The sequence below is a fragment of the Phascolarctos cinereus genome, unplaced genomic scaffold (assembly GCF_003287225.1).
Source record: "Phascolarctos cinereus isolate Bilbo 61053 unplaced genomic scaffold, phaCin_HiC Scaffold_726;HRSCAF=1367, whole genome shotgun sequence".
Lineage (NCBI taxonomy): Eukaryota > Metazoa > Chordata > Mammalia > Diprotodontia > Phascolarctidae > Phascolarctos > Phascolarctos cinereus.
The window spans coordinates 261,473,701-261,496,852 of NW_027556098.1; the positions used below are offsets into that span (position 1 = coordinate 261,473,701).

Genomic DNA, 23,152 nt, shown 5'->3' on the forward strand with positions numbered 1-23,152 from the left:
AGATGTTATCTCTTTTTATTATCAGCTTAGCAGGCTGACTTTGACAGCATGAATGGTGGTTATCATAACAATGCTATCACAGCAACATGGCAACAGCTGCCTGAATGTGCTCACAACCTCTACTTGGTGACTAGATGTTCATTACATACAAAGATTTACTTTTTAGATGCATAAGGGTTGCCTGAATCATATAAATGTATAAACCCAACTTTATTTTATACATATATGTATATAGCTAACTTTCATTATTCCAGGACTTTTCATCCAATTTCTAGGTTAAGCTAAGCCCCTCACTTGTGTTTTTCCATCATTTAACTGCTTGTGAACATCTTCACTAGTAAATGGACTGAGGCAGACAGACTCAATATTTCAAACTATTCTGTGACTTGCCAGGAATTCTGGTAGAATGGTAGTTTGTGAAGGTTGAAACTATGGCATTGACTAAATTGTCTGACAGTATGACAATCCTTGTCTGACAGTCCTTGAAGATATTTAAAGAAAACAGGGATTATATTTTCTTTTTTCGGTAGGCAATAGGGTTAAGTGACTTGCCCAGGGTCCCACAGCTAGTAAGTGTTATGTGAGTGAGGCCGGATTTGAACTCAGGTCCTCTTGAATCCAGGGCTGGGGCTCTATCCACTACGCCACCTAGCTGCCTCAGGATTAAATTTGCTTTATCCTTGTATCTCTCCTGTGCCTAACAGTGTACAATTATCCCTTCCACATCATAACTTTCCCCATCATGGTTTCAATATATCCCAGAACAGTATAAGAAATTAAATGGGAGGGGGTGGCTAGGTGGTACAGTGGATAGAGTTCTGGCCTTGGAGTCAGGAGTTCAAATCCAGCCTCAGACAATTGACACTTCCTAGCTGTGTGACCCTAGGCAAGTCACTTAACCCCAAATCCCTCACCAAAAAAAAAAAATTAAAATAAAGAAGAAGAAATCAAATGAGAATTTTGGGGAAGTTTTGAGGAAGCCACAGACTACACACAAATACCAGCAGACGACACAGAAACTAAGTTTAGAAATTCAGAAATGGATAAAATATATATATAATATTATATAATATCAATATATTTTATCTTTTAATGCCATAACAATTTGGACTTCTCTGGCACTAAGAGAAGACCAAAAAATCTTAAGCAGATTTTTCAGATCCCCTAACCCTGGCGATATGGAAGTGATAACTGTGTTGCTCCATAGATATTTAGCAATTGTTTGTTGAATGAATCTGTAAATTTCAATTATTTTGATGTCTCAATTCCTGAATTTTATTCTCAGAGTTGGGTATATTTCTATGACTTTAATTCCAATTCCTGAGATCCTGTGATTCTGCAAAAGTTTTTCATCACCATAAAGTAATTAAAAATTAGTCGTATGTGCAAAAAACATATCTATGTACGGCATACCAAATACCCAATGGAATGAGGCTAATTTTTGTTGCTGTAACTAAAACAATGAAGAGATAAGGAAACTGCCTTTTATTCTACATGACTGTAGAACACATTAAATGGTGAGCTACACAGTAGCCACTTTGATAGCTGTATTGAATCATAATAAAAGAATGGAATAATATCACTATTCAGCTGATAAGCACTGACCTGACTAATAAGTGTCTAAGAAGACTCACCATGGGGACCACCCTCCATCATTAGCTCTACTGTTACTTTCTTCAGGACTCACTGTAAAGTACAATTCTGAGACTAACAAACTTTCCAACATCAAATCAAAATGCACTTGTAGTACCCTTACCACCCACCTGGTTTAGATTAGCTATTTTAGGTCATCTATTTTCCATAAAAGATGCAACTGTTAATATTTTGCAGCTCATGGTCTGAGCACATATTTGAAACACCTTTGTTTCAACTGCCAGACCATACAAAACACACATACATCCAATGGCAAAAGTATTTAATGAGGACGTGAAACAACGTAAATTACAAGGAAGGGAATAAAGTAAAAAAATATTCTCTATACCCAATCTCACACATCTTTCAAGATGAGAAGATGGAATAGAAACCTGGAAAAAGCTTAGGAAGTACCTACTGGGGAAATTGACCCTCAAGGTGAGGAAACTGTCAATGGGTCTTTGTCTCCTTTCAGTATGGCCTCAGGGTCCAAGACGAAGATAAGCTTACTTCTTGGGGAGGCAGCTAGGTGGGCCTGAAGGACTTCAGCGACATCTGTATACTGCATGGAATCTTTCCCATCCCTGTTCTTTCGCAGCTCTGGCAGCCTTTATGCTAGTGACTAGGCCATCTCCAATTTGTGCTTCTGCTCACTGCTCAGAGGAATCACCAACCTGAACTTGCTGGGCTCCCAGTGGTCTCCCCACTCTCTGTTATGAAACTATGAAGCTCAACATCTTACCATTTTCCCATTGCAAGTATTGCCCCAAATTTCTGGCAGTTTTTTTTTTAACTTCCCACTTTGAAAAGAATGCTCCAATAACGAGAGCTCTTGGACTGGTGTTGTCACCATACTCTGTGGTCAGATGACAACCTTCTGGGAAATGTAGTTCAGAAAAATTCTTTCCAAGAGCAATGTTCTCATGGGCCCAAGCATTGTGAGAAATTAAATCCTAGGGGGCATGCCCATTACACACTTCTATGCCAGACTGTGCAGTTGAAAATAGCAGATGAATATGACTCATGTGCTTGTCCCAACATCTAATGCATTTCAAACTAAGATACCAAAACAGCACTTCTGCCCAGAAAAGAGAATAGTCAAAACACTGACATCAATTGTAGACTAGTCTGTATTAAAGAAGAGCCTTCCCGGTTTGGCTTGTTGTTTCATGGCTCAACTTCATCTCCTCATGGCCTGATGAAATCCTTCCAGTTTCACCATACAGTTGAAGCCTTTTAGAAGGAACAGGATTTTCATTTGCTTTTAATTTCCTGATTCTATGCAGGGACAAAAAAGTCAAGAGGGAAGCTGATGAGTTCTCCTCAAGTTCATTTTGTTGTGGGTTTGTCATTCGGGTTCATCAACAGCTTCATTCCTTGCTTGTCAATGCTGGAGTTCAGGCTCTCTGACTCCTTTTCTTGTTCTGGAACACAAGTGCACCCAACTGGAATGGTCACATAATCTTCTGTGTAAACATAGCGCCCCCCAGCACAGGCTGAGGTGCGGCGCAGAATGACTGTGGGCATATATACGGGGGTACTGCGAAAATTAAAGTTTTCCTCTCCATACAGTCCTGTCAGACAGCCCTTACACAGACAATATGCTTCGGGCATGTATTTTGGATACCTTGTGGGATCATAGGAGATCCTGCATGGGAAAAGAAAACAAAACAAATTAAGCAACAGATTTATTGAGCACTTTTTGACCATCTGAAGGATATTACCTAATGAAGAATGACTGTTAGCATTTGTAATCTATTTTGAATTTTTTAATGGCCAGGACAAATAGCTGCAGATGAATTGTCATCCTACATATTCATTAAGTGACAAGCATTGAGACCATTTGTTAAATAGATCAATAACTTTAAAAGGCCTGACAATTATTTTAGAGTACAGATTTAGTTAGCATGCACACATACTCCAACCTAAGCCTTCAAATCATGATAAATATGATAAATTGCCTGCCTTTCACTAAGATTTAAAGGGCAGAAGAAGATGGAAATTGTACGTATTCTTCACCTGAACCCTTGGGCTTCCAGAAATATTTCCCTGTATGCTAATTTTAAAAAACTTTTATGTTTTCCTAATCAGTCTACATACAGGGCAAAATGGGAACACACACACACACTCCCTCTTTGAGGGAGCTGTAAATGCAGCCATCTCAAGGCACAACACAGCTTTTACTATTTGCAATAGACAGCACAGAGTCCATCTTTTGTGCCCCTGCTGGAAACCCACACCGAACCCCCTTTTAATTTTAGCAGAAATGCACAAAAATTAAGAATTTGCCAATATAGGAGGAGAGAAATAGCATGCATGCTGTAAGTCTAAGGGCACGAGTGTGGGAGTGGGAATTATTTGGCAGACAACAGATTGATGAGTCCAGGGGCAATTGCCAAATATTCATTCTGAATCTGAGTTCGCCAGAATGCAAGGCAGAATCCAGGTTAGCCAGAAGCAGAATGCTGAATCCAGGTTAGCCAGAAGGATGCTGATAATGCTAGAGAAGGGTTTGCACTGAGATGCAGTGTTTAGTGACATGAACCACCTGGCTGGGTGACTCACACAGGGACAAACAGCTGGGACATCTTCACTGAGACCACCACCAGTTGACAGCCCCTTTGTCAGACTGCCAATGTTGGAAGTCCCTCCTTTTGGAAGGAATGAGGGTTGCATCTAGGTAACTCAGTATAAGCCTGGACTATTAAAAAAAAAAAGAATATTGTGTCTTAAACTTAATGCTGCATTTCCAGCATCCTCTTGTTCTCCCTTTTTCTGGTCAGGACAAAGAATCCAATATCAACATGTGAAAAACAATCACAGAAATAGAAATCTAATATTCTGTCTCAGTGGATGATTTCTTTCATGGGAAGCAATAGGGAATCACACCCTGGACCTCACACTTCATGCCCCAGTCCACTCTTCCACTATAAACCAGAAGGCAACCAAAGATGCTTCTGTACTCAGGGTGTAAGCTTTTCCACGTGGCAGGTGCCTCCTTGACACCTCTTCATGTGACAAGAGTTCTTTCCCATTTTCCTCTCTACTTTCAGGTAGGTCAGGTACTACTTTCAGGCAGTACCAAGTCCCCCCAACTCTTTATTTCTATGTGGCCTGCCATTGTTTAAGGTTTTTGATTTCGGATGGCCTCTGAAGTCTCTTTCATAGATCTAAAGATCTATGATCCTCAAATTATCAAATGGTTATGTGATTGCATTGATTTGAAAGTTTTCTCTAAGGAAGACTGCAATCCATTCATGCCTGGGACATGCTGTGCACCCCTTACCTGTGTAGCCTTCCACCTAGTATGACAAGGAAGGGGGACTTCCTCACTTTTGGAAAAGAATAGCAGCACCTACCTTGCAGGGTTGTTATAAGTGCTATATAAATGTTTATTCCCTTCTCTTTCCTCTTCATCTCCCTCTTTGTGAGGGTACCAGTGGAGCACTGGCTATCCACCTTTCATGACTCACTCTGGTCATCTTTTCTTTTTATTACAATTCCTTGGTGTCTTTTTGTACTCCTCTTCACTGAAGTTCTTCATTAGTTTTGTTTCAGCCTACTCACACCAACCATATACCTCTCCATTGCCTTCTTTGTGATGTTCATTTAAAATTTTATAGAGACTGTTGTATTACAAGTCTCCTTACCATTCAAAAACACTAATAGAATGTTGATATTAAAAAGGTAGGTTTTGGTCATTAAAGAAGTCTTGCAATTTTCCAAATGCAATCCAGTCTACACTCTTAGACTTCATCAGACTTCCAAAGGAATTCAAGAGACAAAAAAAGTTAAGAAACCTAGGGTTAGAACATTGAGCTACTTGTGTGTTTTTTTAAAAATAAGTTTTTATTGATGGCTTTTATTTATTAATACCATCATGGTTATCCCCAATAGCTCATCCCCTCCCACTCCCCCAGAGAACCATCCCATAAAATAAAAATAATATTTTTAAAGAAGAAAAAAATCAGGACAACTGATTGATACATTGAAAATCTGAAAATGTGCAATGTGTAACCATGGGATACCTCCCACCTCCGTGAAGGGATGGAATGGAGATGTTAACTGATGTCTCTTCAGTGGAATCCTGCTTGATCTTTATAATTTTGTTACATTCACTTTTTGGTGAATGATTGTTTCATTTATATTGTTAAAGGCATTTTATACATACATACATATACATAAACATGTATATGTATGTATGTATGTATGTATGTATAATTTTCTTGGCCCTGTTTACTTCATTCTACATCAGTTCATGTAGCTCTTTCCATGCTTCTCTGTATTCATCACATACATAATTTCTTACAGCACCATAATGTTCCATTATACTCAGATACCACAATTTGTTTATCCATTCACCAACTGATGGATATCTACTTTTGCTATCATAAAAAGTGCTACTATAAATATTTTGGTGTATATGAGGACTTTCCTTCTAGATCAAAGGGTATAGATATTTTAGTCCTTTTATTTGCATAATTTCAAATTTCTTTCCAAAATGGTTGTACCATTTCACAGTTCCATCAACAGGTATCTAGTGCGCCTACAATTCTTCCAACATTGACTATTACCAATTTTTGTCATCTTTGGCAATTTGCAGGGTAGGAGATGAAATCTCAGGGTTGTTTTGATTTGGATTTCCTCTTATTATTAGTCATTTGGGGCATTCTTTCACATGGTTGTGAATACTTTGCAATTCTTCTTTTGAAAACTGTTCATATTCTTTGACCACTCATCTGTTGGGGAATGGCTAATGTGAGTACTTATTCATTGTTTATATATCTTGGTTACTAAACCTTTGTAAGAGAAATCCGATACAAAGATTTTTTATTTCCTCATTAGACCACTTCCCTTCTTAGGTACGTTAATTTTGTCTGCGAAGAAGCTTTTTAGTTTCATGTAATCAAAGTCATCTATTTTACCTTTTGTAATTTCCTCTGTCTCTTATTTGGTTAAGAATATATGTCCTACCCATAGCTGTCAGAGGTATATGATCTGTCACTCTCCTAACTGTTTTATAGGAGGATCTTTAATATTAAGGTCCCATATCCATTTAGAATGTATTGTAAAATATGGTACAAAGTGTTGTCAAAGCCTAATTTCTGCCAGACTGCTTTCCAGTTTTTTCAGCAATTTTTTTTTTATCAAATAAGGAGTTTTTTCCTAGGTACTTCGTGTTTTCCACTTTATCAAATACTGGATCACTGAGTACCATTGTAAGCTATTTGACTTCATATGTTCTTTCCATTTTAATCTTCATATGTTAGCATTAAATGTTTTACAACTTGATACTGGTTAAAAAAGACGGACTGATCAATGGTGCACAATATACAGAGGCAAAAATAGCAGCATGGTGCTTGACAAAAACTACTGGAAAAACAACACCAAACTGGCAGAAATTAGGTTTAGACTAATACCTTGCAACATGTAGTAAGATATGCTCCAAATAGATATATGATATAGCTATAAAAAGTCACATCGTAAATTAAAGGAGCAAGGAGGAAAGTACCTTTTAGATATTTGAATAGTTGAAGAATTCATGACTAAACATGCAATAGAGAAGATCACACAAGAAAAAATGGACAATGTTGATTATATGAAGTTGAGTTTTTGCACAAGCAAATCCAATATAAGAGTTATAAGGGAAATAGGTAATAGGAAAAGTCTTTGCAGCAATTTTCTCTGACAAAGGTCTAATATACAAGATATGCAAGGAACTGATTCGAATTTATATGATTAAGCCATTCCCCAAAACATAAATGATTGAAGAATATGAACAGGAAGCTTTCAAAAGAAGAGAGCAATCAACAATTATACAAAAATGCTCTGAATCACAAATAATTAGAGAAATGCAAATTAAAGTAACTTTGAGGCCCTACCTCATACATATCAGACTGGCAAAAATGACAAAAGTAGAAAGTGACAAATGTTGGAAAGGATGTGAGAAAATAGGTATACGAATACACTGTGGGTGGTGTTGTGAATTATTCTAGCCATTCTGAAATGCAATTTGGAACTATGTCCAGAAAGTTACAAACTAACCTTTGATACAATTCTAACAATTAGGCTTATTATCCTAAAGAATTCAAGAAAGAGCAAAGGCATCTATATGTACAAAAGTGTATGTATATGTGTACAAACACATACATATATACATGTACGTATATAATACATGTGTGTATGCATATATACATATACATACTTACATACAGACATATATACATACACATACATATATATGTATACTTTTTTCATGGTATCCCAAAACTGGAAACTAAGGACATATCCTCATATTTGGGCATGGCTAACCCAGGGGTGGGGAGCCTGTGGCCTTGAGGCCCTTTAAAGGGCCATAACTGAGGACCTAGAGGGCCACATGTGGCCTTGAGGCCATAGGTTCCCCACCCCTGGGCTTAACAAACTATGGTATATGAATGCAAGGGAATATTAGTCTACTCTTAGAAATGATGAAATGGACAATTCATAGGAAACTGGGAAGTCCTTTATGAACTGATACATAATGAAGTGTTTGGAAATAAAACTATTTACACAATAATATTATAAAGAAAATCAACTTTAAAAGACTTTAGAACGCTGAGGAAAGCAATAATAAATCAAAAATCCAAAAGAAAAAAGATGAAACATACCATTCATCTCCTGACAAAGAGGTGATGAACTTAAAATGCATAAAAAGACATAGATTTACAGGTATACCTAATGTAAGAATTTGTTTTTGCCAAGTTATGAAGCTATGAATTGAGGTCTTTATTTTTCAGAAGTTTTTTCCCCCCCTCATTTGTTCATTGTGTGAAGAGGGAAAGGAGGTAGTAAGAGGGAGAGATTAATTTTTAAAATGCTTGTCAATTGAAAAAAAATTTTTAAGCTTTTAAAAAAGAAAAATATTTTCTTTTTCTATGCCACATTTCATTTGCATAGCAGGCAAGATATGGGGTGTGGGGAGGGTGGTTTGTACATCAGTACAAATCTCATGGAAAGCTTTTAAACTGTTTTATTTAACCTGTCTTGTCTTCTCTATTCCCCTTATACGTTCTCCCCTATTATCCCTTCCTTCCTTTCGCTTTTTTCTTCTCATTTCCACTCTCCTCTTTTATTCCCTTGTTGGGAGGCAGAAATATTTTCAGTGGGGTGGAAGGCTTTCCTTAGCCCTAATTTCAAAAAATGGGAGGAACAATTCTTGGCTACAAAGAGAAAACAAAAGACAAGAAAGCTCGTTATCCACTACGGTTACTCTGAAGAAGTTTTGATGTCTCAGGAGCAGCCACGAAACTACTGCCCACAAGAGTTTTCATCTTTAACACCATCAGAATGAAATATCTTACCCCCTCCCATCTTTATGCTTCAGATGCCTCTTTTCTGGTTTTCTTTCAGAAGACAGAAAATGGTTTAACTGTCATCAAGGTTCAGATAGGGCTCACCTTTATCTCAACAGACAAAGTAATGTAGTAATGTAGGAGAGATCAGATAAGCTTTTTTTTTTTTTTGCAGGTGTCAGGAAAATTCCAGGAAAATAATGCCTCTGTCTTTCAGCATAATTTAGTAGGTGCTTGGCATAAGAACATACTTGAAATAAATCAAGTTTTTCCTCTGAGAGCTTCAGACAACCTTCTCACTGGCCATGAATGAAGCTTGGCATGTGTGAGTGACAGCTGGCACTGCTTAATCCTAGAACAAAGGGTACATCCTCTGGGGATGATTAGAGGGGATGGAAACTCAGCTCTGAATAGAATGAGTGACAGCCAAGTCTGGGGAGAAAAAAAATACAAGTTCAGGAATTTTGAACTTCATAAGGAGCAATTTTTCAAAAGAGAGGGATAAAATTCCGGGAGACTATGAGGTGCATTCCCTAGAGCAACAAGAATCTTCCCAATGTAACTGGCTCGTAATCTGATATCAAAATAGAAGCATCACTTAAGAGCAGGAACTCAAACATTTTTATTTTCTATCATGGATCCCTTTGACAGGCTTGTGAAGCATATGGACCCAATGTTTTTAAATGCATAAAATAAAATACATAAGATTACAAAAAAAAACAATGATTCTGAAATTCAAGTGTCAACTTTAAAAAAAAAGTTCATAGTCTTTAAAGAAGCTTTTCATTTCTTTTAGATAACTTAGCTCCCTTTCCTCTTCCTATTTCATTCTGAGCCCAACTTTTCCATTTTCACTGACTTTCCAAAATAAATCCTAGTGGACAAGCTCTATACATTGCATATCTAACTATATGACATAATATGGAAAATATTCTTTATCCACCTGATTTTTTGTTTGAATGATTATACCAAACTCTGTTGAGTGGTTACAGATCTCTTGCAGGAGGCTCAACATTCCCATGCAACATTCCATGACTTGATGCAACCTACAAATCCGAGCATCTGAAGACCTCACTACCTATAGGGAATCCCTCTTCAACTAAAACTCTACACTGGATCTCCTCCATGAGAGCGGTGAACACCTTTGGCAAGCATGTTTTATTCTTTCCCTGATACTTATGATGAGGATGATGCCTCTATTTATATCTTTCAGGGAATCTTGAATTATTCTGCTGTGTGAATGGGGAAATACTCAGCTGGAAGATCACTTTTAAGATAGTGTTTTTCTCTACAAAAGGAAATGCCTTTTTATCATCCACAAACAATGAGCACAAAGGGATCTTGTAGTCTCTACATTTTTTAGTCAATTGTGTAATGATAAAGAGAGGATCTACTGAGCAATATCACTGGAAAAGGCAAGCAGGTACTTGCTTTTTCCCTACTTATGCTCTTCTAAGAATTTAACCATCATCCCTAGGTGAATGGCTCCCAGATCTATATATCCAGTCCCAGTCTCTCCTCCAAGCTTCAGTGCTACCTCACCAGTTGCCTATTGGATACTTCAAACTGCATATCTCAGAGGCATATTAAACTCAACAGTCCCAAATTGAATTTATTATCTTTCCACTCAGACCTTTCTTTCTTTCACATTTCCTGCTTTAGGGCAAAAGCACCATCATCCTTCTAGGTTCCAAGCTTCATAATCTTGCCATCATCCTCACTCTTCCTCACCTCACATAAGCCAATGAGTTGCCAAAGCTTGCTATTTCTGCCTCTACAGCATGTCTTCTGACCTCTTTTCTCCACTCATATAGCTACCTACTACCTCAGTTTAGGCTCTCATCACCTCTTGCCTACATTATTTTTAACACCCTCTTCATGATCTCCCTGCCTTAGGCTTCTTGCCACTCCAGGTTATCTCATAAAATGCTACCAAAGAAGTTTTTCTTAAGTGCAAATCTGATCAAGTGATTCTTCCAGCCAGTCAGCTCCTCTGGCTTTCTACTACCCCTTAGATCAAACACAGCCCTCTGTTTATCTTTTAAAACTGCTCATAACCCAGCCTCAACCTATCTTTTCATCTCCACTGGACATTCTTCCTCCTCTTGCATGGTGTGACCCAGTCAAACTGGCCTCTCAGTTCCTCACACATATCACGCTATCTCCCCTCTACATGTTTTCACACCAGCAAAACTTACTTGAAATGTACTTCCTCTTTGCCTCTATCTCATACAATCCCTCTCTTCCTTTAAGGTGTAGCTCAAACGCCAAAGCAGGGAGCCTTTCTTGGACCTTTCAACACCTAGTACCCTCCCTCTCAGACTACCTGGTGTTTAACTACTTTGTATATATTTGTATTTATTTACTTTGTATTTAGGCTCACTCTCCCTATAGATACATGTGTAGAGAGAGCATAAATATATATATTTACTTGTACATATTTGTATACAACATTTATATAAGTATACACAAGAATATGTGTGTATATATATATACACACAGCATACAGATTTATTTATATATATATATATACAACATTTATATAGATTGCATATATATGTGTACTGTGCATACATACACACACATTTGCTTCTTGTCTTCCTTCTTTGAATGTAATGAGTAGGAATTGTTTCATTGTTTGTACTTGTATCCCCTGAACCTGGCATAATGCTTGTTGATTGATTATTAAGGATGCTCTTGGTATAGATGATTCTCATAAAAGTTTGGTATAACTAGGAAAATAAGCATTTATGTCAATAGTTTGTTGATATTCTTGTTTGCCCTCTTTTGGTATTAATTGAGGGATTCCCCCCTGCCCCGCCCCATGCCTTTGGTATTTCTCTCTCTCAGATACCTTGTGACTCAGTCCTCAGTGTCCTTACAGTTATGTCACCTCCAGGACAGATCTCCCCTATGTACACTTGGTGTAATCCAACCTTCCCCATCTTTCTTCACTTTAGTGCTATTCCTATGGATTTTACAAGCACACCTGGCACTGGGATGTGAGTTAGAGTGCAAGTGTGGTGGCTTGACACTATCCTTCATGGTGAAAAAAGTTTATTATATAAATCACAGCAGACGTTTTTCATCATTATTTGGTTTTTTGTTCTTCCATTTCACACTTAAATGCCTTGAGGATGATTTTGCTTAGTTGGATCTTTATGCAAACTGATTTCATATTCTACTTTTCCCTACTTTATGAGGTGATGCTGTTTCTAATCTTCAATCATCCTCTTCTGTAGGATTTTACAAACAAGCTAATATTCTAAACAGATGGTGCCTTTGGTTGGCAGGTCCTTCCTTAAGTATAAATTTGATCAAGTCACTCCCTTATTCAATCAATGCCACTGATTTCCTAGTGCCTCTAAGATCAAAAATAAACTTGGTTTAGCTTTTAAAATCCTTTACAACCTGGACCCAATTTTTTTTTCCAGCATCATTGTACATTATTCCCCCCTCCTAAGCCCTACTATTTAACCAAACTGGTTTTCTTTCTGTTCCTCACCACAACACTCCATCTCTTAAGTCCATGCCTTTGCACTGGCCATCTCCCATGCCTAGAATTCACCACCTCCTTGGAACTGCCAACTAAATATCCAGTTGGCATCTGTTCCCAAGAATTCTTCTCTTTCTTCATAATACAGCATAAATACTTATAACCTTTCACATGAAACTTTTGCTGATCCCCCCAACTACTAGTGTCCTCCTTTTCCAACTAGCTTGTATTTAACTATTTATATTTATTTTATTTACATGTATTCTTCATATGATACATATGCATATGTAACATATGCACACATATTCTGAGAATAATAATAATTCTGTGGACAATAATATAGGGCTATGCCTGTAAGAAGCTGCTAAGGTAAAGGTGTAAGTGATATCATGATGAACAAGAGGACAAAAAAGGCCTGCTCTGCTAGAATGGAGGAGAATTCCAACAAGGAATCCAAAAGAAACAACTTAATGGTCACAGGCATTCCCCTTCTTTCCCTTTGTCCTGGGCTGGTTTGCACCTGTCCCAAGGAATTCTTGATTCATTCAGCTTATTAATCTCTTTCTTCCAAGTGGCCCTTTGGTCTACAAGGATCATAGAATCATAGACTTGGAGCTGGAAAGGGCCTTAAGGGTTCTCTCATACAATTCCTTCATTTACAGATGAAAAAATTGAGTCCTACAGAGAGGCAGTGACTTGCCCAAAGTAAAGAGCAAAGGCAGGATTTAAGTCTTCTGAATCCGTTATAGCATGTTGCCCAGTACACTACACTTAAAGGAATATGAAAATTTGATCAGGATTTTATTCTGAGACCTCCTGCATCTGAAGCAAGGATCATTTCCTTACACCAAAAACCCACTTCCATATCCCAGCATACTAATTATCCTTATATCTCATTTGACCAGAAACGTCATAGCCTTCTTACCAAGGAAGGGAGTGGGGAGACTGGGAAGTTACAGCTAGTTTCTCTCTACTGAAAACGATGACTGACAGCCCCATCCTCAGCCTATTCATCAAGTACTCAGAGAGCCAAAGATCTTTGGTGAACAGTGCCAAGGAACTCTGAACAACATCTTTCTGGCACTGGGAGAAAACTTCAGACGTTGGGCTTTCTCATGAATGTCTTTTTAGAGGATGCAGAAAAACCTCCCTGGTTTTGTAGCAAGGTCTGACACTGAAGCAAATGCCAGGAGGCCAACGACTCTCCAGGCAGTGCTGTAAGAACCCTGGGGCCTTTGGGAAATGCTGGGGTCCATCTGGAAGTTTCTCCTCCAAGCTACTTATACTTATATGGGCCCTATAATTATTCTTGGGGCCCATTCATACAAAACTCCTGTGTGGGGCTCTAGCTCCAGTGAACTCCATTTTATTGCCTCTCCCTTCATGAGAAAAAAAGATTGGGCTAGGCCCTAGGCTGACCCAGAGACTAAGACTAACTCTAGTGAGGCCCTGAGGTCAACCGTGAAAAAGATCCAATATGTTGGCTCTAGAACCAACCAACTGGGGCTCCCAGGACAATATAGCTACTTGAGAGAAAGGACTATGTATATCCAGCACCTAACACAGAATCTTTCATTTCATAGGGGCAGGCCATCAAATCAGATTTAGAGCTGGAAGGTGCCTCAAAGGTCAGTTATTGCAACACTCTTTTTATTAATGAGTGAATTGAGGCTCAGAGAAGATTAACGATTGTCCACGCTCATATAAATGGTACATGGCAGAGCTTGGGAGTTAAACCAAGTTTCTCTGACTCCAAATCCAGTGTGTAGTAGGTATATAATGAGGGTTTACTGAATTGAATTGAATTTTGATTGGCACAGCCCAGGGCTTGGATCTCTGGGGCTTAAAATGAACAAATTTCAGAGTTGGAAGGGATATTAGAGATTACATAGTACAAGCCCTTTCTTTCACAGATTAAAAAAAGGGATTTGAAGTGGTTCAATGATTTACCTAAAATTAAAAAAACAAAAACAGCTAGCCATTGGTGGAACTGAGACTGGAATCTAGGAGTACTGATTTCTATTTCACTGCTCTTTGAACCCCACAGCAGACTCAGCCTTTACTCCCTTAACAACAAGGCAGAGGCAGAAGAGTGGGAAGCCAAACACGCTTGGAAACACTGATGCCTTGGCAGTCAGCTATTCTTTGGACAAAGTAAACAGTGAACCCACACCAAAGAAAGCCATTTGTTTTATGTCAAGTCCACATGAAAGGTCAAGTTCAGGATCATAAGCTCAATCATAGGACCGAGAGCTAGATCTCACAGAAGAAACACTTGGAACAGAACTCTAGAAAGGTGGCTTGGTTGGTTTTTAAGTCAATAAGAATGAATATCTTTGGATTTTTTTTCTTAGCTAGAAGAGTCATTTTGCATTCAGTGTAGATGGAAAACATCCTTTTGAGGGAGAAGAAAGACCCATGCTAACACCTTAAATCTACAGTTATCACTTCCACATCACAACTTTCCCCAATGAAGTTTGGCTATATCTCAAGTCGACATAAGAAACTGAATGGGAATTTTTGGGGGAGTTTTGTAGAAACCACAGACAACATGCAAAGGCCAGCAGATAACACAGAGCCTATGACTAAATACTTAACAAATTTTACAATAAGGTACTGTAAACACCCCATGAAAAAAGGAAAAATTCAGACTTCTTCTCTGGTATGAAGGGAGAGCCAAAAATTTTTACTCAGATTTTCCAGATTGAGGGGGTGCCTTGTCCCTAACCCCCACAACATGGAAGGGATAACTGTTCACTCATTTGATGTGTCCATCTGAATTCTGGCTACCTCAGGGTAACCAGATCAACTACCTGTTCTCCTCCGGGTAATGAAGGTTTAGTCTATCTCAATCCAAGGCTGACCAGTTGATGCTCTGGCACAGATCTTAAGAAAGAATGAAAATCATCCTTCTATCAACCTGGCTCATTCCTTTCATCCCATGCCAGGTGATTATCAATATGTAAACTGTCATTTGCCCTTTTCATAGCCTCTTATCTGCCTCTAGATGGTGAAAAACTCCAGCTCTCACCTCCAACCTTGCTTCCCAATGGGTATGTTCCTGGAACCATCTCACTTAGGTGTGAAAATATTGAAAAAGTGTTGATGGAATAAAGTTATCACCTTCAATCTCTGGCTCCTGTATGAATAAAGCTGAGAATTTACAGAAAATGAATGCTGAGCCACAGTCAGTGACTTTGATTTGAGAACAAAAGGCCTTAGTCCCAAGACAATGCTACATTACAACGCTTCTATTTTTGCTTTGCACAATAGTGGTAATAAAAAGCAACACTTTGATGTTGTAAGATCAGTTACTTAATGGATTTGAGCAGCTTAGATAACAAATCACTCATAGAATAATAAACTCAGAGCTGGAAAAGACCTTAGAGGTCATCTAATCCAACCCCCTGATTTTATAGATGAGACCTCTGAGAGCCAGGGAGATTGATTTACATGTTCGGGATCACACAGGTAGTCAATGGTAGTGAGGATCTCAGGTTCTGTGACTCCAGATTTGGCATTCTTTTAATTGCACTGCCTCAGGGATGGGGTATGCCTCAGCCAAAGACTGGCTTGGCTTCAGGAGTACAAGATTTCTGATAGAAGCCAGTTTGCCTCCCCATAGTACTAAGTTAGCACTTGGTGGTCAGCCACAGAAACTCACAAAGACCACTAAGGTGCAATGGCCTTTAATGGGCTTTATTGGCAGTTTTAACTCTCTAGCATTTATTCCTTGTAACACAGGTGGACTAACTTGCTGTTCAAATTCAGAACCAGGCCATCAATTTCTGTCTTTTCTTTTTTTCATCATTAGGATACACATAGACAGAAAAGGCCAGACTCACGCCCTATTAGAGGTTCCCAGCAGATGTTGAGGGGAAAATTACTTTTGTCCCCTAAATTCAGAAGCTCAAACTAGCTGGAACATGTGTCTACTTTATGTACCATAATGTCATAGGATTCTAGAGATGGAAAGGACCTTTGAGATATTTAACTTAACTTAAAACTGAATCTCCTCTAAAAAAATATTCCTGACATGAAATCTACCTGTAGATCTTTAGTGATGAGGAACTCACTATAGGATGGTGGAGTGAAAAGAGTTTTCTCTCTGTGTTTGGGGGAGAGATGGGGTCAAATTCTGCCTCAAACACTTACTAGCTATGTGATCACCCATCTTTCAGTTACATCAGACTCTCTGTGACCCCATTTGGGGTTTTCTTGGTAAAGACACTAGATTGGTTTTCTATTTCCTTCTCCAGCTCATTTTACAGAAGAGGAAACTGAGGCAAACAGAGCTAAGTGATTTGCCCAAGGTCACACAGCTAGTAAGTGTCTAAGGCCAGATTTGAACTCAGGAAGATGAATTTTCCTGACTGTAGGCCCAGCATTCTCTCTACTGTGCCACTTAGCTCTGCTTAAGAAAACCACAAATGGGGTCAAAAAGAGTCGTACCTGACTAAACACCCATAGGCAAGTCATTTAACCTTTCCAAGAGTCAATTTCCTTATCTGTAAAAGGGGGATAATGATATCTGTAGTGAGAGACAGGGGGGTATACTGCACGTGGATGGCAAACTTTGGGGACAGGAAAACCTGGGCTCAAGTATTGTGGCTGACATGGATTAGCTGTGTGACTGTGGTCAAGTTGCTTAACTTTTCAGCACCTGTGGCAAATTTTTAAGACTATGACCATTGATGAGTTTCCAGTCTGCACCAGTGGAGGAAACATCTACCTGGGAGCTGCTCCCCATACTAATAAAATCACTGATCTGGATATTTAAAAAAAAAGAAGGGGGAATAGGGTGGGGGAAGACCTCTTTTAGAACTTTGTTCCACAGGGCTATGGTGCTGGGCCTGAAGTCAAGAGTTTATGAGGCACTTAGGTGATGCAGTATGCCTGGAGTCAGGAAAACCTGAGTTCAAATTAGGCCTCAGATACTTCCTAGCTCTGTGAGACTGAGCAAGTCACTTAACTTCTCCCTGTCTCAGTTGCCTCATCTGTAAAAGGGGGGTCATAACAACACCTACCTCCCAGGGCTATTGTCAGGATCAAATTGTTGCTGTTGCTGTTTTGTTACTGTTTGTCCTTCATTCTCCAAGAGGACCATGACATCAGGGAGGTGATGCCATGACATGCAAGTGAATTGGATTTAAGTAAGGGAGAGCTGTGCAAAGTTACCAGCCTCACTTTCACCTCTGGAGCCGTCTGAGTCCAGGGGCAAGATATAGATCAGGACGACTGGAGGTGGCCCTGTGAGGATCAAATGAGATATTTGTGAAGCACTTAACACAGTGCACTTAATAAATGCTTAATTCTTTCTTCCTTCCTTCCTTCCTTCCTTCCTTCCTTCCTTCCTTCCTTCCTTCCTTCCTTCCTCTTCCTTCCTTCCTTCTTTCCTTCCTTCCTTCCTTCCTTCCCCTCTTGGTGCAAAAACACCAGTGACTCTGAATGCTAGGAATGGTGGATTATTGAATGATAAGCCTCTTGGCTTCAGGGAGAGGCAGAGCGCTAGGAGGCCCACCTCTGTGACTGACAAGCTGACTGTGACCTTACTTTCTTGGTCTTCATTTTCTTCATCTGTAAACTAAAGGTATTGAACAAGATGATCTCTAAAGTCTCTTTTAAATAAGAAACTACACATTTTTGAGAAGCCTGGAGGGAAATCTGCTACCTCTCAAAAACCACCTAATAGCCTGATATAATAAGAATCTGAGCAGCATATTTTATAGCGGTTATTCAACCTTACTTCCTCCTCCCCACCCAACCACTTCCCGGATCAGTCCTGCTTGTTTCTCTGATTTTCCTTTGTTTACACACTTGCCGAAGCTTCTTCCTGTTGAGCTGTTTTCAGGCTGAATTAAAAGTAGGGAAACTGCCGTGGAAGACTAGCAAATAAAGCCTAGAAATAAGTGATTGAACATGATTCATATTCTGGAGAAAAGCTTTCTTTAGATTTGCACCACAAGTTATTAAAGGAACTACTGAGCATTATTTAGATTGCTGGAATGTGTTTTCTCTTAGTATTTCAACATAATTGCGTGACTGGCCCTATTCAAAAAGCAATAAGCTGGAATGTTTGCAATGAATAGGAGTCTTTCTAAATATATCAATTTCCTTTAATTCCTTACTAAGCAATCAAGTTGGCTTTATTTAAGTATTTTTGTTTTTAAAACTGAACAGAAACAGACATCATGCCACAAAGTAAATGTGATGGTATTTTTATCTGCCAGGAAATTGCACAAAACAACCTATCTATATCATCTAATATTTGGTATTTTTCTCTTCAGAAAATCCTCGCTTGTGCACTGAGTCATACTACCCCTGAGGCAGAGTCAGTTTGATTTTCATCCAAATATCCTGGATATGGAAAAAATATACCAGAATAGTCTTCACTGAGCTCTGGAAGGAAAGACACTTTTCCTACCAGCATAATGGCAACACTGGAACAATCTAAATTTGCTTTCCACAAATTTCCAAGTAATTCATTGTACCAATGGAGAAAATACCGTACTATCTTTGCCAGTGTTTCTGCAAGTGATACTCTTTGTTTGGCTAGTTCAAGTAAAGGGTGTTTTTCTCACTTATTAATAGACATTTTAGTTTAGCCAATGCTTTTCTTTGAATCCATTCAGAGCCCTGAACCACATTTCTAGGAATCTTGCTTCTTTCTCTCTTCGATTTTCTCCCTCTTTGTTTTTTAAAAAAAGTTCTTTTCGCCTCATTTGGATCAGATCTGAGCCAGGGGAGGCCTAATTCCAGTTTCTCTCATAAAACCACTGCCTCTACATTCCCTCCCCTACACAGTAAGCTATTCAGAGGGTTCAGAAATGGGCAACCACCCCCTACCCCCCACCCTGAAAAAGTGTGTTGAAAATCCTATGACATTTCTAATGAACAGGATGAAGTGGTCCCAGATCTCAAAGTCAGCTAATCATATATTTTGTTTCATATTACTCGCTTGATTTAAATACTTTTTAAAAGTTCAAGGAATCTCTAACACATTATATATTTATGGGAAGTGTATACATTCTGTGCCATCAGTTGGATGGGGTCCGAGTTAAGGCAGCACAGCTGTGAAATCACTGGGGGCTCTGTTAAAACTATACAGGAATGTCTACACTGCTTTTGCTGCTGATTCTCCCAGGCCTGAACAACTTGCCCCTCTCTTGGCAGGGGTTCACTTCACAGATGAGAAGGTGCTTAATGTGTTATTTTCCTAGCATTCACTCTTTCTTCTGCCATATTGTATGGTGAATGGGGAGGGGATTTTACCTTTCAAGAGTAGTGGTCCCTGGTCTCCCAGGTCACCATGAGCAGCTAAAGTAAGAGGGGGCCCTTCAGGTCTCAACATTTTTTGTGGCATGGACCCCTTTGGCAGTTGAATCCTATGGACTCCCTTCTCAGAAGTGTGTTTTTTATATGTATAAAATAAAATACACAAGATTACAAAGGAAATGAATTATATTCAAATATAGTTAGCAAAATATTAAAAAAGATCATTGACCTCAGGTTAAGAACCCCTATCTAGTTGAACTCTGGCCCCTAATCTTGCTGACCCCTTCCCCTTCCATATGTCTCCCCTCAAAAAAAAATTTTGTTCCTCCCACCCCTGCTTCCTAAAATGGTACTCCTAGATCTGATAGTCCCGGGAGATTAATACCTCCTTATTTTCTCATAGAGACACTGTATCTCTCTCTGTATCTCTCTCTCTCTCTCTCGGTGAGGCAAATCGGAGGTAAGTGACTTGCCCAGGGTCATACAGCCTAAGTATTAAGTGTCTGAGGCTGAATTTGAACTCAGGTCCTCCTGACTCCAAGGCCAGAGCCCTATTCACTGCGCCACCTAGCTGCCCTTGTATCTCTTTTTAAACAGCCCAAAGTTGACATCCATACTTCTAAACTTAATACATAGATCTAACTGTATCACAAAAATTTGCAGCGCCTTTCTGTTGCTAATAGGATAAACTACCACCATCTTAGCCTGGCAATCTGGTTCTGACCTACTTTTCCAGATTTATTTCACAGTACTCCTCAGTGCTCACTCAAAATGCTAAACAAAGGTGTTCTCTGATCTCCCATCTGCCTTCATGCCTGACGTACTCTACACTTCTGCTTACTGAAACTCCTTTCTGCAGAGGTCAATTGAAGGGCCACCTCAGTGAACTCTTCTTTCTCAAATGTCTTGGAGGATTTTGGCTAGCTCTCTCCTTTGCCCTTATCAGAATTTACCATGTATCACATTTACCCCAATATGTCTTATATACTCTATTATACTGTAAGCCCAATGACAGAAAAGATTGTGCTGTTTTTTCAGTTTAGGATGCCCAGCACCACACACAGTAGGCATTTAATCAATGTTTGTTGAACTGTGGAGGACTTTCTAGGTTGCACAGTGGATGGCATGCTGGGCCTGGAATCAAGAAGACTCATCTTTCTGAGTTCAAAACCAACCTTAGATATTTACTAACTGCGTGACCCTGGGCAGGTCACTTAATCCTGTTTGCCTCAGTTTCCTCATCTGTAAAATGAGCTGGAGAAAGAAATGGTAAACCATTCCAGAATCTTTGCCAAAACCCCAACACAAGGTCACATGACTGAAAAATGACTCAATAACAAATGTGCAGAGACCAATATCATGACAGGGATAAGCAGCAGCAGCAGCAGATTTAGAATCTAGTTCTGTTAGTTGAGTGTTCATTTCTTGCAGTGAAATATACCTGATCCCATAGGCAGGCATCCTAACCTCTTCTGTGTCATAGACCCCTTTGGCAGGCTGGTGAAACCTCTGGACCCCCTCTCAGAATAATGGTTTTAAATGCATAAAATAAAATACATGAGATTACAAAAGAAACCAATTACATTGAAATAAAGTTATCAAATATGCACACATACGTATGGTTCACGAACACTGGGTTAAGAACCCTTAACAGAGGGTATAATTCACCTTACCTGGCCAAAGTGGTACCAAGCTGTATTTTACATGGTGATTATAATAACCAGTGCCAAATAACTCCAAAACTTGTGCTTAGTGTCCTACGAAGCACATAAAATAAATGGTCCATAATTCCCAAGAGAGAAATTCAGTGCATTTGATCTTGCCTACAGTGATTAGTACACACAGCTCCTCTACAGCTAGGTCACTTAACCTTCAGAGCCTCAAAACTCTATACAGATTTTTTTTTTTGTCTAGGCCTATAATTTCAGTGGTGTAGGGAAAATTCTGTCATGTAATTTCCCTTTTATCCAATGAATGTTTTCTGTGACATCCTCACCTGTAGGCCCATGGGGAGACGCTGTGCAGGTTGATGGGGAGTCGGTATTTCTTGTCCTGGACTGGCCTGCCCCCTGCCGGGCAGCTCACGTTGCGTTCCTTGTCCAGCGGTTCCAACTGCAGGGTGTGGTGGAAGGCGCTGAGCATGCCTGCAGCCAGCCGCCCGTACAACTGTTCCAAAAGCTCCTCGGGACGGTCGGCACAGGTTCGAGTCCGCACCGGGCGCTTGTTTACGCGCAAAGCGTCTGAGCTCAGCAGCATCGACAGCACGAAAACGGCCACCAGCGTCTGGACCTGCAGCTCAGCAAGAGACGGGCGGAGTGGGAGGGAAGCAGATGTGTGAGCCTCTGCACATCTTCTTCCCTAATTTGCATGACCTCCCCATCCCGCCCCTCCAGCCCCGCCCCTGCTGCTGTCCGGGGATTGTCTAGGATGGAAATTCCTGGGAGATGGAGGGAGGAAGGGGAGAAAAGGAGGAGGAAGGTGTGTCTGAAAGAGAGGAGGGGGAAAAGGGCGTTGAAGAGCAAACACCCGTATTCCCTCTTCATTCCTCTCCACCGCGAATCGAGGCGGCGGGGAGAAAGTGTACTTGCCTCGGTTTCCCGGAATCAACCCCTCACCACTATTCATTGCTTTCCTCCACACGCCCTTTTTTGGGTACTTCATTTGGTTGGGCTGTGGGTAAGGGGACCGAGGCAAAGCTCCCAAGCCGACTTCGAGCTTTTCTGGAGTCGGAGGAGAAGGAGGAGGAGGAGGAATAAGAACATGAGGAGGAGGAATAGTAGAAGGAACCCCCCCCCCAAAAAAAACAGACACGCACACACACACCGCCCCCTTCTCACCTTCCCTCGGGACATGGTGCTGGGATGCTGGGTGCGGGATGCTGGGCGCGGGATGCCGGGTGCGGGATGCTGAGCGCTGGATGCAGAGGGCGGGATGCGGGCGGAGACGCGTGAAGGGAGCTGCGGACGAGGAGCGAACTTCGTGCCCTGAGCTCCGCTCCCTCAGGGGAGAAACTGGAGAAAAAGTTGGAGGAGTGCCCCAACGCTCACTGCCTCTCTTCTGGCCGCGGATGCCAGGAACATTTCGGACACACACACACACACACACACACACACACACACCCCACTTAATTTTTCAGTCATTAACTTGCTTGTTGAGGCTCTAAACTAACCCCGCGCGACGCCCCCTCCCCCTTGCGGGGCGGGACATGGGGACCGCAGCAGGAGCAGCCTGCCAGCCCAGAGTTCTGAGTAATGGGTGTGTTTGTGTTTGTGGATGGGGGAGGGGGTGAGGAGGTGACTGTTGTGTGGGCGTCCTACCCAGTAATCACCAAAGTAAGAGGTCCCAAGAAGGGGGTCCTCCGGGAGGGAGCGAGTTCCGAAGTGGGGAAGATGTACTTCCACATCCTTGCCCATCG

At 40.3% G+C, this 23,152-nt stretch overlaps 1 protein-coding gene across 1 annotated transcript; it reads right to left on the reverse strand.

Moving 5' to 3' along the window:
- Positions 1-1,898: 1,898 nt before the first annotated feature.
- On the reverse strand, positions 1,899-22,840 carry IL17D (interleukin 17D). Its single transcript, XM_020968793.2, has 3 exons — positions 22,575-22,840; positions 21,734-22,026; positions 1,899-3,280 (listed from the first exon to the last, which is right to left on the reverse strand). Exons 1-3 carry the CDS (start codon positions 22,587-22,589, stop codon positions 2,962-2,964), a joined length of 627 nt encoding a protein of 208 aa, XP_020824452.1. The 5' UTR covers positions 22,590-22,840; the 3' UTR covers positions 1,899-2,961.
- Positions 22,841-23,152: the final 312 nt, after the last annotated feature.